General features: G+C 41.9%; 1 protein-coding gene across 1 annotated transcript in view; it reads left to right on the top strand.

The window, feature by feature from the left end:
* The window catches only part of TSPAN7 (tetraspanin 7), a 120,445-nt gene that overhangs the window by 89,117 nt on the left and 13,965 nt on the right, over window positions 1-17,363 (top strand). The window contains exons 2-5 of the mRNA XM_056131143.1: window positions 5,576-5,764; window positions 11,793-11,867; window positions 15,096-15,191; window positions 16,225-16,380. Of these exons, the coding sequence (XP_055987118.1) occupies window positions 5,576-5,764; window positions 11,793-11,867; window positions 15,096-15,191; window positions 16,225-16,380 (516 nt within the window). The remainder of the gene's footprint in view (window positions 1-5,575; window positions 5,765-11,792; window positions 11,868-15,095; window positions 15,192-16,224; window positions 16,381-17,363) is intronic.

The raw sequence follows: 17,363 nt of genomic DNA, 5'->3' as shown, positions 1-17,363 counted from the left end.
TGCACTCAGGAATTACTCCCGGCAGTGCTCGGGGGACCATATCGGATGCTGGGAATCGAACCTGGGCCGGCCACGTGCAAGGCAAATGCCCTACCCACTGTACTATCGCTCCAGCCCCTCTTTGTATGTTTCTTATCCTTGATGATAAGCCTGACTATAGTAGAAAAAATAACAGAAAATACCAATATATTGTGTTTCGGTTTTGTATCTTTAGCTCTTCTAAGTTTTTTTTTTCTTTTCAGCTGCCTCATAGTTTCTTTAAACCCTAACTCAAATTCCACCACCAAATTTTAGCACCCATTCACCTTGGGGCATGCAGCCCCAGCTTTTTCTCCTTTCTTTAATCCTTTCATCTTTACTTCTTTGTCCTTAGCCCATTGTTTCCCCCAGATGTCAATGCCTGCTCTTCACTGGCATTTATAACACTTTGGATAGCTGCTCCTCGGACACATTCAGAAGGTATATCAGGCAGAAGGTGTAGCATGTTCATAATTATAACACCGTGCTCTCAAACACAGCGTGCCTCAGCAAAATTTGAGGCTGACAAGAGCTACCTTGAAGAAGGCCTTTCCTAGGTTGTTCTTAGACTCTTAGCACTCTAGCGTGGAAGAGGCCTCTGGCCTTTTCCTCCCTCATTCAGAAGAGAGGTTCTCTAGAGGATGACTGACTTGGTCAAGGCCAGGACCCTTTGATGACTTTTTCCCAGGCAAACTTGTGCCCACAGTGTTGAACTTGTACCGACAGTGTGCCACAGTGAACACCCATTCTCATCCCCAATGAGACATCACTGAGACGTGTAAAAGACATTTTTGCAAAAAAAAGAGAAAAATATTTGTGTAATTTGCATCATACCAAGTTGCTATAGGTCTTATACTTTTTATGAGAAGTTTCATGTGTTCAGCAATGGTTGTATTAGAAGAAATTAGTGTTTGAAAGGAGAAAAGGTAGAAAAATGTCCTTAATACTTGTTTACCTTAAAGTCATGATTGTGTTAACTCTGAGATACTGCATATAATATTTGTTATGGTGGTAATTGAACTTCATGAAATCATTCATCACAGTGATAATTATATATCAGACTATTACACTGGCGGCAGTATACATTTATATTAAAGCAATTTCATACAGTAGTGACTGGAAATAGTATTATATAGCATTAGTCTTCAGCCACCAGTTCGTGGACTGATGCTAGTCTGTAGGTATAAAGAAGTTGAATACCACTTTGGTTATAAATGCTTCTCCGTGCACTGGTATGCAGAAAGGTGCCAGTTCGTGGATATAAAAAAAGCTGAAGAATGTTGGTCTACAAACATGATAACCTCACAGTGTCTGCATTGCAAACCATAAGGCCCAAAAGTAGAGAGAGAGTATGGGGAATATTGTCTGTCACGGAGGCAGAGGGAGGGTGGGAAAGGGGGTGTATACTGGGGATATTGGTGGTGGGGAATGTGCACTGGTGGAGGGATGGGTATTTGATCATTGTGTGATTGTAACCCAAACATGAAAGCTTATAACTATTTCATGGTGATTCAATAAAATTTTTAAGGAAAGAATGTTGGTCTAGATACTGTAACTGAAGATGTATGTCAGAAAAGTGAACAAATTACTGGAAAGCGTTACATGAGGCTGAAATTTTCTAAATGTATCTAGCCTGAATGATGGTGGACTGAGTTTTCAAGATTGGTTCAATATATTTTTATTAGGCTATTTAGAGCTTTACACAGAGTGTAATCCTGAATGGGTAACTTTCTCTCCAATTTTATTTTAAATAACCTGGAATTATATACCTTATAGCACAGTGGGTAGGGCGTTTGTCTTGCACGCAGCTGACCCCGGTTTGATTCCTCTGTCCCTCTCGGAGAGCAAGCTACTGAGAGTATCCCACCCACAAAAGAGCCTGGCAAGCTCCCCGTGGTATATTCGATATGCTAAAAACAGTAACAACAGGTCTCACAATGGAGACATTACTGGTAGCCGCTCAAGCAAATCAATGAACAATGGGAGGACAGTGCTACAGTGCTACATTTAGCATTTGAAAGATACCATTTTTATATAACAGATTCTAAGATCCAAGAAAGAAATGCCATGTATTTTGATATCAATGAATAGTATTTATACCTGAAATTGTTCTTGGCATTGAGTAAAAAAAGACATTTCAGGTACTGAAATTTGACTCTAATATTCACTTCACTCTTACCCCTAATGAGTGGGAGAATAGATTCTTAAATTTTGGTTCTGGTAGATGAGCAGCAGTTAACTTTTCCCTTTGGTGGATCTAGCAGGAAAGACTGTTCAGCAGAGATTCTTTCTGTAGCAACCACCAGGTGTCAGCAGAGGACTTGGAACTCTTAGCAAGATCTGCGCTCTTCTTTTTCTTTTCTTTTGTAAAATATATATATATATATCACTGTAGCACTGTCCTCCCACTGTTCATCGATTTGCTAGAGCAGGCACCAGTAACGTCTCACGACAAATTGTCAGAACTTGTTGTTACTGTTTTTGGCATATCAAATACATCACAGGTAGCTTGCCAGGCTTTGCCATGTGGGCGAGATACTCTCAGTAGCTTGCCAGGCTCTCTGAGAGGGGCGGAGGAATAAAACCTCGGTCGGCCGCATGCAAGGCAAACACCCTACCTGCTGTGCTATCGCTCCAGCCTGTGTGTGTGTGTGTGTGTGTGTGTGTGTGTGTGTGTGTGTGTGTGTGTATTACTTCTGCTTTTATTTAGATGCAGTGATTTACCATACTGTCAATAATAGCATTTCAGGTATACAGTGTTGATAACCACACTCAGCACTCAAGGGTCAGTGTCCCTCCACTACTAAGTCCACTCCCACCCCCATCCCCACCCCCCTCCTGGAACCTCCCTCCCCCCATAAACTCAGTTCTATTGGATGATTCTAAGGGTCTGTTGCCATTGGCCATTTATTTCCTTACTGTGTTTCTTTATATCCCACATTGAGAGACATCATTCCACATTTTTCCCTTTTCCTCTCACAAACTTTACTCATCATGATACTCCCCAGATCCATCCTCATGATAACAAATTGCATGATTTTATCTTTTTTTTATAATTGAGCAGTATTCAATTGTGTACTTGTACCATAGTTTCTTTATCTACTCATTTGTTCTTGGGAACTTGAGTTGTTTCCAGATCTTGGCTATTGTGAATAACACTGCAGCGAACACAGGAGTGCAAGTATCTTTTCATAACATCATTCTGGGGCCCCTGAGGTAGAGGCCAAGAAGTAGAATAACTAGAACTTGTGGAAAGTTCTTAATATTTTGAGAAGTTGTTAATATTTTGAAAAGTCTCCATACTGTTTTTCATAAAGGATGAACCAGATGACAGTCCCACCAGCAATGGATTAGAGTTCCTTTTCTCCAGAATCTGTACCAGCATTAGTTGTTTCTATTTTTTGACTCACACGAGTCTTGCTGGTACAGAATGATAACTCATTGTTATTTTGATTTGCATTTCCCTGGTGATAAATGATATAGAGCATTTTTTCATACAACTATTGGCCATCTGTGTATTTACTTTAAAGAAGCATCTGTTAAGCTCATCTCCCCCATTTTTTGTTGAAGTTCTTTGTTTTTTTTTTGTTGTTGCTGTGGTTCAGTTTTGTCAGTGAGTGGCTTATAAATCTTGCTTTCTTAGTTTCCTTAACTAAGACCATCCTCTTTGGAATGACTCAGAATTAATCAACCTTCTCTGTGCCCTCTTACCCAGAGTATTTCATTCACCTTTTCTTTATAGTAAGAGTACTAGTGCCTTGATTTTTTTTCATTTCAAGCTTCTGAAGGCTTTCATGGTGATGGTTCTACAGAGTAGAGAGATTATGAGGTTAAGATAAGGAATTGTTAGCACTGACTTGTATTTGTAGTCTTCACTGACTTGCTCACTCAAATAGGTAGAGTCCTCTTTCATGTGATATGGGGAAAGTTGCTATGCCTCTTCTTTCTCTTGAGCAGAGAAACATTCTGATGGTGGAACTTATTGGCTCCAAATAGCAGGAGCTTTCAGAATTTAAAGGAATGAGGCCTAGGGATCTTCACTAGCCTAGCTAGTTAGATGGAGACATTACGAAACATTTTATTGTTGACAAGGCAAACCATGGTGAGCTGAGTGTTGATTTGTAGCCTACTGATTTTCTCCAGTAGAAGGTGGGGCAAAACACAAGAGTTCCCTTAAGTGTTCTAACTTATTAGTAAGCTGAAGAGAGACCACCTGGGGAAATTGCTAGATCAAAACGTTTCGGCAGGTAAAACTACAAGGGGGTGTGGCCCAACGGGATGAACATTAAGGCATAGCTTGCACCTCCAGGTTTATTCCATGGCATCATAACCTGATTCATGCAAGATTCTAGAGTTTAGACTGTGGTGGGGATTTCCTTTGGACAGGATGGCAGAATTTGATGACACAAACTATAGCTAATTACCGGAACTCTTTTGCTGTTGTATGTTGAATAAAGTATTATCACCTAAAGGCAATATACCAAAAGGGATTTCGAAACATGTAGAATGTTTTCTTGGTAGATATTGTTGTGGTAATAATGAAAAAAAAAACCATCATGTCCCTTAACATATCATGCAGGATGTTCTAGAAAATACTGATGCACACTTTGGCATTGAAAAGGGTGAATGAGCATGCTGTGGTAGCTAAGAGAGGTAACAGTATTCACCAAACCTGTCACTGTCACTATCCTCCCGTTGTTCATCGATTTACTCGAGCGGGCCCAGTAACATCTCTATTGTGACACTTGTTACTCTGTTTGGCATATCGAATATGTCATGGGTAGCTTGTCAGGCTTTGCCATGCAGGTGAGATACTCTCGGTAGCTTGCCGGGCTCTCCGAGAGGGGTGGAAGAATCGAACCTGGGTCGGCCAGGTCGGCTGTGTGCAAGGCAAATGCCTTACCCACTGTGCTATTGCTCCAGCCCCAAACCTAAAAACCATTAAAAAATTGGGGGCAAGGGGGGAGCATCAGATGGAAGGTGACATATGGACAGAGGTGGAGTCATTGAAAGACCAGAGGTGACATATGGACAGTGGTGGAGAGTCTTTGGCACTCTGCTGGCAATGATGTAAATTAAATAAACATCAATACCATAAACTTAAATACTATGGTAACCCTAATACCTAGACTATATATTTAAATTTAATTAAAATAAAATGAAGAAAGGAAAGGATGACTGACTTCACTTCCAGGGTTGGATGTAACTCTGCATTGGGCAGCAGCTCTCAGACCAGCCCTAAGAAGGTGCTCAGACCTGTCTTGGGATAGACTTTTTAATTAGCTTTTTTAAAAAATATAAGGTCTTCATTGTTGACCCAGCTTCCAATTAGTACAGTAACTGCCTATGAGGTTGTGTAAGGGAGTATTTGTGCTTTACAAAATCAGTTTTCTTACTGTTTGATGGCTTGTCTCAATGGTTTCTAATATGTCCCACTGCCTCAGCGACTCCTGCAGGTAATTACATGGATTCTTGAATATTCAGATCCAGGCATGTAGCTCTGGGTTGATTCTCAGCTGCAGTAGCATGCTCTCATGTCTCCTTCTCTCCTTTGTAGATCACCGGGGTGATCCTGCTGGCTGTTGGAGTCTGGGGCAAACTTACTCTTGGCACCTACATCTCCCTTATCGCTGAGAACTCCACAAATGCTCCCTACGTGCTCATCGGAACTGGCACCACTATTGTCGTCTTTGGCCTGTTTGGGTGCTTTGCTACATGCCGTGGTAGCCCATGGATGCTGAAGCTGGTGAGTATGTCACCATAGGGCACTGTATTTTTTAGTTCCTTTCTGTGCGAGGAAAATTCAGAGAAATATAGTCTGTCCTTGAAGTCATGGACAAAATGTGACTCTAAGTTTAGTCTGGAGTCAGACCTAATCCACCCTGTATTCCCTTAGAGTGAAAAACAACCCCCAAACACGGGCTGGCACAAAAAATGGAGTCCTGATCCCTGAAGGTAGATAGTGATAAAGCAGTGGCTAATAGTTCCAGCATGCCATTTATATCCACAAGGAGAGATGCCCTACTACAGTTTTGAACACTGTCTTGGAAATCTTCTTAAGCATGTGATATGCAGCTTTGTTCTGCAAGGAGGCACCCCAAACATAAGCAACCTTTATTGCCAAGTTCGCTTGGGAGAAATACCTTCTGCCTCCTTCAACTTGGCCCTGCTTGGACACACAAACATGCTCTTCTCTAAACCTCCTCTCCCTAGCTGAATGCTCTTGGAATTGAGCTAAGCTAGGGCTTTCTTACTCAACAAAAGGCTGCTTAGTGCCAAACATTGGCTACCAGGGCCAGTACCTTACCTTTATTATAATAGACATGACAGTGATGTTTCCCAAAGGGAAAGAGAGGCAGCTAACAGACTGTTGCTGTGCTCCCTGTTTTTGTAGACTAGTTGCCCAGTTCTCTGCCTAACATTCACTTTCCTTACACTATTGGCAAAAGTTGACTTTAGCCAGGAGATATGACTGAGTGGTAGAGTATGCGCTTTATTTATTTGGGGCACTGAGTTCATTCCCCACCCCCTATCACCACCACCACACACACACACACACACCACACACACACACACCACACACACACACAGGATTCTTCCTTAGAAAATAGTAGTAAAGGCCTCTCCTTACAAGAAAAAAATTGCCTCAAATGTTTTATTTTATATGTTGTATTCCATAAAAAAAGGAAAGAATTTTGATTGGTGCTCTGTGGCCTGGCCTTGTATAGTCCTGGGTTGCAGTAATATTTAACATCTAGTGATGTGTGGGTGTGAGACCAATTCACTCTAAAGGAGCTGCCTTCCAAACTATAAGTGGCCAGTCTCTACTGGAAACCTCAGGAAAGCTTAAAGGGAGTGGATGTCGTGTCTTGGTTACCACTGATTTTTCTGGGTTGATGAAAAGACCATAATGATGCCATATTGAAGAACTTCTGCTACTATCACCACATGGTGACCTTGAGTCCACCTTCTAGAACCTCTTAAAATCAGGCCTTCTTTGGTCTCTTGCTGTGGTCCTGGACTCTAGATGGGTGTGTAAAACATCTGGGCAGCATTGGAAAAGCATTGCCAGAGTTCTACTTCCAAACAACTGAACCAGAATCGATGACAATGAAATCTTGGCAGCATATTTTCTAGAAGCTCGGCAGGGAATTTTTTAAACTGCCAGTGCTTAGAACCTTTTCTTTAGTATAAAGAGTAGCAAGAAGAGAATTGACTGCTAAGAACCTATCCTAATGAAGGTAGGAAAGCCAGTCTTGAGATTCCACTGGTTCTGACACCACCTGGCTTATGTCTTCAGTGGCAAGAATGTCACTTCTTTGGTCCTTTTATGGAAAAAAAAAAGCTCTGAAGTAAATCAACAAGGTTTCTACCCACCAAAAACAGTGGGCAAAAAGAGGGTCAACTTTCATGAAGCTCCCCCAAACCTTAATTTTCATTCACCCTAATTTCATTTTATTATTTATTTTTTATTAGCTAAACACCATGAGGTACAGTTGTAGACTTACAAACTTTCGTGCTTGGGTTTCAGTTATACAATGATCGAGTACCCATCCCTCCACCAGTGCCCATTCTCCACCACCAATGATCCTAGTAGTCCTCCCACCCCAACCCCCCCCCACCTCATCCCCCCACCTCACACTGCCTCTGTGGCAGGGCATTCCCTTTTGCTCACTCTTTCCTTTAGGGTGTTATAATTTGCAATAGAGGTTTTGAGTGGCCATCGTGTTCGGTCTATAGTCTACTTTCAGCATGCATCTCACATTCCAAGCGATTCTTCCCAACATCCTTTACTTGGTGTTCCCTTCTCTATCTCAGCTGCATTTTCCCCCAGCATGTGAGGCCAGCTTCCAAGCTGTGGAGCAGACCTCCTGGTACTTATCTCAATTATTCTTGGAAATGTTCTTTTCCAAGAATAAATTCTTGGGTGTTCGACTCCCATTCTGTTACTTTATATTCCCCAGATGAGTGCAGTCTTTCTATGTCTGTCCCTCTCTTTCTGATTCATTTCACTTAGCATGGTACTTTCCATATAGAACCACTTGTATGTAAATTTCATGACTTTATTTTTTCTAACAGCTGAATAGTATTCCATTGTGTAGATGTACCAAGGTTTCTTTAACCAGTCATCTATTCTCGGGCACTCGGGTTTTTTTTTTCCAAATTTTGGCTATTGTGAACAGTCCAGAAATGAACATAGAAGTGTAGATGTCATTTCGACTGTACTTTTTTGCCTCTCTGGGATATATTCCCAGGAGTGATATTGCTGGGTCAAATGGGAGCTCAATTTCTAATTTTTTTTTAGAATCGTCCATACTGTTTTCCAAAAGGGCTGAACCAGTCGGCATTCCCGCCAGCAGTGAAGGAGGATTCTTTTCTCACCACATCTGTGCCAACACCAATTGCTTTTGTTCTTTTGTTTGTGGGCCAAACTCTGTGGTGTGAGATGATATCTCATTGTTGTTTTGATCTGCATCTCCCTGATGATTAGTGATTTAGAGTACTTTCTCATGTGCCTTTTTGCCATTCAGATTTCTTCTTTGAGAAAGTTTTTCATTTCGCTACCCCATTTTTTGATGGGGTTGGATGTTTTCTTGTGGAGTTCAACCAGTACTTTGTATATCCTTAATATCAACCCCTTGTTGGATGGGTATTGGGTGAATATCCTTTCCCATTCTGTTGACTGTCTTTGTATTTTGGTCACTGTTTCTTTTGAGGTGCAGAAACTTCTTAGTTTAAGATAGTCCCATTTGTCTATGTCTGTTTTCTCTTGCTTGGCCGTTTATTTTATTTTTTAAATGTATTCATTGAATCACCATGAGAACAGTTACAAAGCTTTCAGGTTTAAGTCTCGGTCATACAGTGATCCCCATCCCTTCACCAGTGCATATTTTTCACCACCAAGAACCCCAATATACCTCCCCATGCCACTCTCCCTCCCCTCCCCCCCCGCCTGTGAGGCAGATGATTTCCACTAAAGTCTCCACTTTGATTATATTCATTATTTCGACAAAAGATACACCATTATTATTTGGAATTTTCCGTCAACAATCAGACCTGCTGAAAAGGCATTGTGAAATCATTTGTTTTCTATTGCTGGTTATGAGGAGCATATGACGTGTTGTGACCGCGTGACTTTGGATTTCTGATACTTTACTAACTAAGTCTGGAGGGATTTCTGCTAAAAGCCGCATAGTTCTGAGATTGGTTTGTGTTCCTCAGTGTCCATAGTCGTGCCGGAGAGCTGCTCATGGGGGGAGCAACTTGTGGTCTCGGTGGTGCAGGAAGGACGTGCCGGTTCCGTCCCCATCCCATGAGACCACAGTTGCCCTGTCACCACCTGGCTGTCCAATAGTGTCTGATGCGGCGGCCACTTTGCCACGGGGCGGGGGGAGATGGAAGAGACAGACACCCTTTCCCTCCTAGGAGGGGCACACCACTATAGTTTAATGCATAGTCCATTCACATTTCTGCCAAAAGTTTGAACCCTATTTTTAGTCCAAACTCTAACCCTCCCCACAGCAGCAAAACTGTGGCTGTGGGCTTAAACAATGGGATAGTTATCTCTGGTGGTTTCCAGCACACTGCCCTTTTATCCTCCTAACATGTGCATCATTTCTCCTCCTAATATTTGCGGGAGTAAAGAAGCTTTTTACTCTTTATTTTGTTTTGGCCTTTTCAAAACTATTATCTAGTGCTTTTCCCTGCAAAATGCTATACTAGGTGCTGATTATGTTTATTTGTTCCTCACGACCACTGCAGGTGCTGGTTGTATTTCGCTGTTACAGGATAATGACATGGAGAGGCTTATTGACCTGCCCAAGTTCATACAGCTAGTGTGTAGAGAGCTGGGATTGCAACCTAGGCATGTCCTTCCAAAGCTGGAAGTATTTCTGCAGTGGTACTTTATTTGGAAAACAACTTGAACTCTACCCACTTTTATAGAAAACAAGCTCTGCCCAATCGGCTCTTGGTCAAGTCCTTCTGAAGAAGTGACTGTTCTGTGTGTGACCATTCCAGGAACTAGGGAACTTACCCAGACAGTAATCTGTTGTTCTGACCTATGAGAGGGAGTAGAAATCACTTGATGAACTACTGATCTCCAATGTTTAAAGTCCTCATGTAGCCTCATTAATTGCATAACAATGGAAAATAACTTTCTACCTTATCGAGGCCCAATGTGGCTGCCTTTTTCCTAAGACTGGAACTCAAATTGAGGAAGACTTTTGACCACAGAATCAAATGTCCTTTCACCCACTTGCCTTCTGATTGCTGTTTCCATGGGACTTTTGATAGAATCTAGACCTGGCATGTGATTCTGCCTAGAGTAATTTGCTTCTAAACGTATTTTTTACCAAGATGACACAGAGAGGAGAACTGTACATTCTGCTCATAGCTCTGTGTTTGGTTTCTTAGTGACTAATCCTTGTCTGTGTGTGTGTTAGACTTGCATTAATATTTCAATTGAAAATGGCACTTAAAGCCAGTATTTCCTCCTTTTAATATATGTGCCATGAGCTGAGAAAAATAATTTATTATCCCGTGCACATATGTATCCTTTATAAGACATGTGTACACTTTACAAGTTAGTAATATCTACATGTGCAGTAGATCCAAATTCACAGCATCATCTAAGACCATTCCAAACATTCAGGACTGTTGTATTTCATCTTGCGATGAGAAGAAGCAGATTGTAAGACATATGCCTTGTAGGAAAGGAATAAATTCACTTTCCTTTTGTCTCCTTTTCAAAGTCACCAAAAAAGGAGACCCTTAATGTCTCGTAAGTACCATGTAATATCTCTGAACTAAGGTATGCATGTGCAGACACACACACAGCATTAACTTGAAAGTATAGGAAGCAGGAATGAGTAAGGCACACTAAGCATTTAGGCACTTGCAAACTTTGTTACTCAGTGGCATATCAGTTGTCTATTTGTTGGTGGCTATCAATTCCATGTAGCATGCAGCACAAGTAAGATCAGCTGCCTGCAGGCCAATGCTGGCAGCCACCTCTATGCCTGACCTTCACACTAAAAAAGAAGAATAGCTATGCATGTACAGATTCTAGTCTTTCCAGCAGAATAAAGAAGGGTATGTTTCCAAAGGAAGATGTATTGAAGCCATTGCATGTGAGAAGTCCTTAAGGAGACCAAAGGGGAGTTGACTGAATGAGGAGTAAGAGCAGGTTCCCACCACGGTTATGTCCACACACACATAGGACCGATTGGCTGCATCTTGCATCTCCTGAAGACAGATTATACACTGGAGAGTGGAGGCTTTAAGGGGATAGACTGTGGCCAGGGGAAAGGAAGAAGTCTTTCCAATTATTGAACCCCTTTGAAAATAGAACGAGCTTCGAGGGATGGGGGGTTGGAGGGCATGTCCTTACAGATGTCAGATGACCACCCTGAGTAAAGTGGTATGAAGGACTGTGTCCTGGGTCTTCCCAGGTCATCTAGGTAAGGGATCCTTTTGCTAAAAATAGCAGATACCTAATTTGGGAAAAAGACCTGCCCAGTTTCTCCTAGTTGAATAGGACTGATCGGTAGAATGTGTGTCTCTCCATGAGGATTCTGAGGACTCCACCTGAAACAGATGCATTGCTGAGCTGAAGCTTATAGATAAATCTGGAGGTATATTTTGAAGTTTTCCTAGACTCTAGGGATTATGAAGGTGTGTTTCATTCCCTCTGACAAAAGGTTACCTACCCAAAGACATGCTGTTCTCAACCCTGACTTGTCTAACTTTGTTCTTGTCCCTTTGGTTTTCAGTATGCCATGTTTCTGTCCTTGGTGTTCCTGGCTGAGCTTGTGGCTGGCATTTCCGGGTTTGTGTTTCGCCATGAGGTGAGTACACACCAAGTAGAGAACGCAAAAGGTCTTAGAGAGGTCAATTTCAGAAAAGCTCTAAAATGTGTAAAGGGAGCATATGCCAACTGGCCACTGCAGTGGTGTTGCTGTTTTCCGAAGGTCATGTACTGAAAAGCTTAAAAGCCAATAAAACCAAATTACTGGAATTAAGCTCAACTCAAAACCTAACTTGTGGATCCTCAATCTCTTTCCTTATTGAGCCACTGCATACAAGGATTTGTTGGGGAACTACTTTGCCCATAGTTGCTTCATGAAAAATTGTTTGGATTTTTAAAACTGCAAAGGCAAACCAAAGTAATTGTAGGACAAGGACAGCATGCTAGATTTTCTCCAAAGTAAAGCTGCCCTCTCTCTTCCTGGAGCCTCTCCATCCCACTTCTCAACACTCTCGCCCACCCCTGCCAACCACATCTCCTTTCTGGCCACCTGGGATTAAAATCAGTCCTTCCAGCATGGTTTGGGTGGTGCTGAGGGAAATAAAGGAGAGAGTCATCAACAGACACCCCAACTGTTACTTCATTTTTTTAAAAAAGAATATTTTATCACTGTGAGGTATACAGTTACATAGTTGTTTGTGATTGGGTCTCAGTCAATGTTCCAACAACCATCCCTTACCAATGTACCAGTGTCCATTTCCCACCACCAGTGTCCTCACTTTCCCTCCCTCCCACTCACCCAGCCTCACCCCAGCCTGTTTCTATGGCACACACTTTCATTCTCTCTCTCCCTCCCCCTCATCTTCCCTCCCCCCCCTTTCTCTTTCCCTGTCCCTTTTGGCATTATGGTTTACACTACAGTTACTGAAAGGTTATTATGTTTGTCCATTTACCTACTTTCAGCACCCAGTTCTTGTCCAGAATGATCATTTCCAACTATCCTTGTTGTAGTGGTCCCCTCTCTAGCCTAACTGCCTGACTGCCCTCCCCACCACCACTTGTGGCAAACTTTCAACCGTGCACCAGTCCTCCTGTCCCTTGTTTCTACTAACCTTGATATATTAGTCTCATATTGGTTTTTTTTTAATATCCCACAAATGAGTACAATCATTCTATGTCTGTCCTCTCTCTGACTCATTTCACTCAGCATGATACTCTCCAGGTTCATCCATTTATACATGAATTTCATGACTTCATTTCTCCTGGTGGCTGCATAGTATTCCATTGTGCAGATATACCATAGTTTCTTTATCCAGTCATCTTTTCTCTCTGTTCTTGGGCACTCCAACAGTTCTTCATTTTTAATGACCACGGCAAGTTTTAGGTATTGAAACCCAGGTGGGGTGGTTGCATTTTGAATTTTGTTCTCTGATCAGAACTGCTAGTTTTGAAGACACTGTCACTATCATGTGGCTTTTGTGGCTGTCCTGTGAACTGTCACTGTAGCTGCTCTGTTTAGATGGTGGTAGATGTTAATGCAGAGACCAGCCATTGTCATGCTTCCGGAAGCTGCTGTGACAGTCACTTTTCAGCTGTATTTCTTGATGAAAGGTTCTTAAAATCAACATTCTCCAATAAAATTCTAATTCAATTCAATTTCTTCCCCAACACAATTATTGTATTCTGAAAAGAGGAACAGAGCCAAAGCTAGACACACGTGTGTTACAAAGGAAAAGAATAGCAAGGGATAGGTGGAAAATGTTGTAAAGTTGAGTGTTAGGATGATTCTTGCAGTTGTTACTATGGCTTCATCTGTCCCAGGCCCTATGTTTGTGCTTGGCTAAGTAAGCCCAATTCCCAGAAAACTTGGTGCTCCCTACTGCTCTGAGTTTTCCCTTTTACTGAGAGTTTATTGATGATGCTAAGGATGAGTTCTAGACCGTATCTGCAATACTTCTGGAATTCATCTCCCCTAAGTTTTAGCTGAGATGAAAGGTCATAGACTCAGTAGCTCAAGGTGGGGCGGGGGGGGGGAGGGGTCCCAATACCTTTTACCAGGAGCAGCCTAGCTTGCTTCTGCTATAACCCTTGTTTATTCACCTTCCAATGTATCTGACTTCATGTTGGGGATTTCTCATAATGACTTCTGATAGATCCTCATCTACTTCATCTATTTTCCTCAAACACTTGGGCGAGCAGTGGGTAGGATGGCAATGCCATTCTTTGAGCGTCACTGTTATCTTTATACTTAATGAAATGGCCAACTACATATGAAGACAGTAGGCAGACATGGTATCATTCATTCTGAGAGACAGAATGCAAAAAGAAAGTGCAGCTCCATGGCAGAGATGTAAGGGTCCTTGTTTCTCTAATGAGTATCCCCACAGTAGTCCATGGTCTGTTCTGTTACCTTCCTCCCTCCTTGGTGACAACACAGGTGCAGTTTAATAAGGAGATACAATTGCATGTAGTGACCACTTTGGCTTAGAGAGTTTCTGTAACTAGTGTCTCTTTATTGTAACCATCCTGTTGACATAGAATTAGGTCTCTCAGCAAGGAGCATGCCAGATTAGGAGAATCACCTTAGTTAGCTCTAAGCTTTCCACCAAGTAATTATTGTTCTGTTGTATCCTCGAAGTCCAGAGGGATTTCACTAATCAAAGAACAGCTTTACCATAAGCAGAATTACCTGATAGTACACCAGACACTCCCCCCACTTCAGCAGATTTCTAGGGATACAGAGCCTGAAATTTCACCCAAGGTCAAGTATATTCACAGAGGAGAAAGTGCCTTGTTCACTGTTATTAGGAAGAAAAGTTCATAACTTTTAGCCTCTTTTTGGAGTTCTTAATAAATACAAATAAGGGACATTATTTTCACCTCACTCCTATTAGTTGGAATAGATCTGTTTCCGACCAAGGCATTTAGCCCTCCCATGCACCAACTATATCCTTCTGAGTAAGGACATATAAAATGATGAAGAAGGTCATGAATCATTTCCAAAAAATTACCAAGAAAACCCTGAAAAGTCTGAACATTGGCAGCTTACCATCAGCTCTACCCTTTCCAAAATGGATTGCTTAAGTGGGTTTTTAACAAGATAGTGCCCTCTGAATTGGGGAGGCAGGGAGAAGGCAAATGTTTTTTTAATTCCTGATCTACTAACTCCTTGACAAAGTTTTAGAGCTCTTTCATTTCAGAGGCCCAGACCCTCCTTCTCTTGCCTGCACTGATAATGGAGAAGAGGCTATTTGGAGGTAGAAGTTATTATGAATCTGGGATTTGGGCTACAATGGGATGTAATCCCATTTCTCCTTGTTTCCTGTAGATCAAGGACACCTTCCTGCGGACCTACACCGATGCCATGCAGAATTACAATGGAAATGACGAGAGGAGCCGGGCTGTGGATCATGTGCAGCGCAGCGTAAGTTCTACGGAAAGAGTTGGAGGAACTCCATAAACCTACAGAGTCTGGCCTTAGAACTGCGGGCTGCCTGTGAGGCTGCGATACTAGCACTTTGATTCTGTTTCCCATAACCCTGATCTTAGCCCAGTTCCTTTTTTAAAAGTTGACATCCAGTACTTGTCCCAGCACCAGTGTCTCAGCAGTCAGTGGCAAGAAGTACCACTGACTGGGGTATGTCATTTGTCAGTAAGGAGAGTAAGTAAGCATCCCAAGGAATGCCTGTTTGCCTTTCAAATCTGGACTCTTGCACAGGAGGTGAGCGGTGAATATATGACAACCTCACTGAGAGGTGATTTCCAACTCTAGCATCCAGAGTGCCAGTCCAAAGACTAGCATCCCAGTAGTGGTGTCTTTAGGTTGGAGGAAGAGAGCTCAGCTGAGCTATACTCATTGGCTTGTGCAGTGCTAGCTGGAGGAAATGGAGTGTCTGCATTGTGTGTTTATTGCCTAAGATGCCTAGAGTTTTTCAGAGTATAAGAGGACAATGAAAATCTCCTTCCTAGAAGGGCTCTAAGTGGCAGGTACTGGAGCTCAACCCTGACTACTCATCAAAGTGACTTGGGTGGGTGTTTTTTTTTAACCTTAAAAGTTATATTTGGGGGGAATAATCGATTTTGATAACATTTCAGGCTTTTATAGAAAAGTTTCAACAGATCTGAGCACAGAGCCAGGAGTATGTCCTGAGCACAGCCAGGAGTGATACTAGAGCACAGAGCCAGAAATAAGTTCTTACCACCCTCGTGGGTGACCCCCAAACCAAAATAAAACAAAAATGAAAAAGTCAAAACAGTATGTAGTCAAGGATTTCTCTCAGTTTGAATGGGATTCTTAATGAATATAATTGTTAGTGAAGCTTAAGCTCTTCTTTATTCACCAATGCTATATGTATTCTTATGGAACTGGCTTGTACTTCCCTTTAAAGGTTGAGTGAGGACTCTATGTCTTTGATTTGCCAAACTTTTGTTCATTTGTTTCCTTTCCTTGTGAACAGCTGAGCTGCTGTGGTGTGCAGAACTACACCAACTGGAGCACCAGCCCCTACTTCCTGGAGCATGGAATCCCCCCAAGTTGCTGCATGAATGATACTGATTGTAATCCTCAGGATCTTCACAATCTGACTGTGGCCGCCACCAAGGTTAACCAGAAGGTACTGACTTCCAGACCTGAGGGGATCCTCGTGAATGTTGGGGAGGGGACTTTTTTGTTTGTTTCTGTGAAGTTGCCAAGTAGGTTGGAAATGATAGTATAGGAGGTACTCAAGGATTACCCTTTGTGGGGTTCTGTTGCCTGATAAAGGTATCCACCTCTGGATACCTTTCCCAGAGGTGACTCAACTCAATTTCACATCTTCTAACCTTCCAGCACATTTAGGAAGGTTCAGCAAGTGGCTCCTGTTAACATTGATGCCGAGGTCAGGCGGCACTTGCTGGCTCTCTCATTCTGGGTGTGTGTCTGCTGCTTAACATACCTTCTAAACATGAAATTATTCACAGCTAGGTGCCAGTCTTTAACAGGAAGTGGGGGTAGAGTTGACAGGCAACATCTGTTTTTGCTAAGAGGGTAGCCTTTATTTTAGGACATTATTGTTATAGGAAAGGAAATCAGCAATTCAACTCACTGGCAACACCCTGGCACCCAAAGAAATTAGAGAGAAAAGAATGGGCTCAAAGAAATTTGAAAGTACATCGTTGAAACTAGGGAAGTGAAAGTTCAGTAGAGAAAAGGAATTTCAATTTTATATTTCACTTTGCCTTCATAGTATTCATCATATTCTCTACAATCTATTTTCTTAAATATTTAGAAAAGCATCAGATAGAAAACATTTTTTGCTAAAACTAAAAGGAAGACAATCATACTATTTATTGAGTGTGCTTGTGGTTTTGCAGCCATTGGTTTTTTGACGAATATTTTGATGAAACTTAAATTCTGTTCTTCTAAGGTTTTCAAGTTTTGATATTATCTTGACTATGCACTGAATAATTCATACATATAGAGGCATCCTCTCAAGATGAGAATGTTTTAAAGGTGGTTTCTGTGTTTGACACGTTTAATGTTATTTGTAGCCTAAATACTACAAGGCATTGTTGCTTTCCTAGAAGCTCTTGGTGTCATTCTGAACTTATATTTTGC

Source organism: Sorex fumeus, unplaced genomic scaffold (assembly GCF_029834395.1).
Source record: "Sorex fumeus unplaced genomic scaffold, SorFum_2.1 ptg000086l, whole genome shotgun sequence".
NCBI lineage: Eukaryota > Metazoa > Chordata > Mammalia > Eulipotyphla > Soricidae > Sorex > Sorex fumeus.
This window is presented reverse-complemented; position numbering and strand designations above follow the sequence as displayed.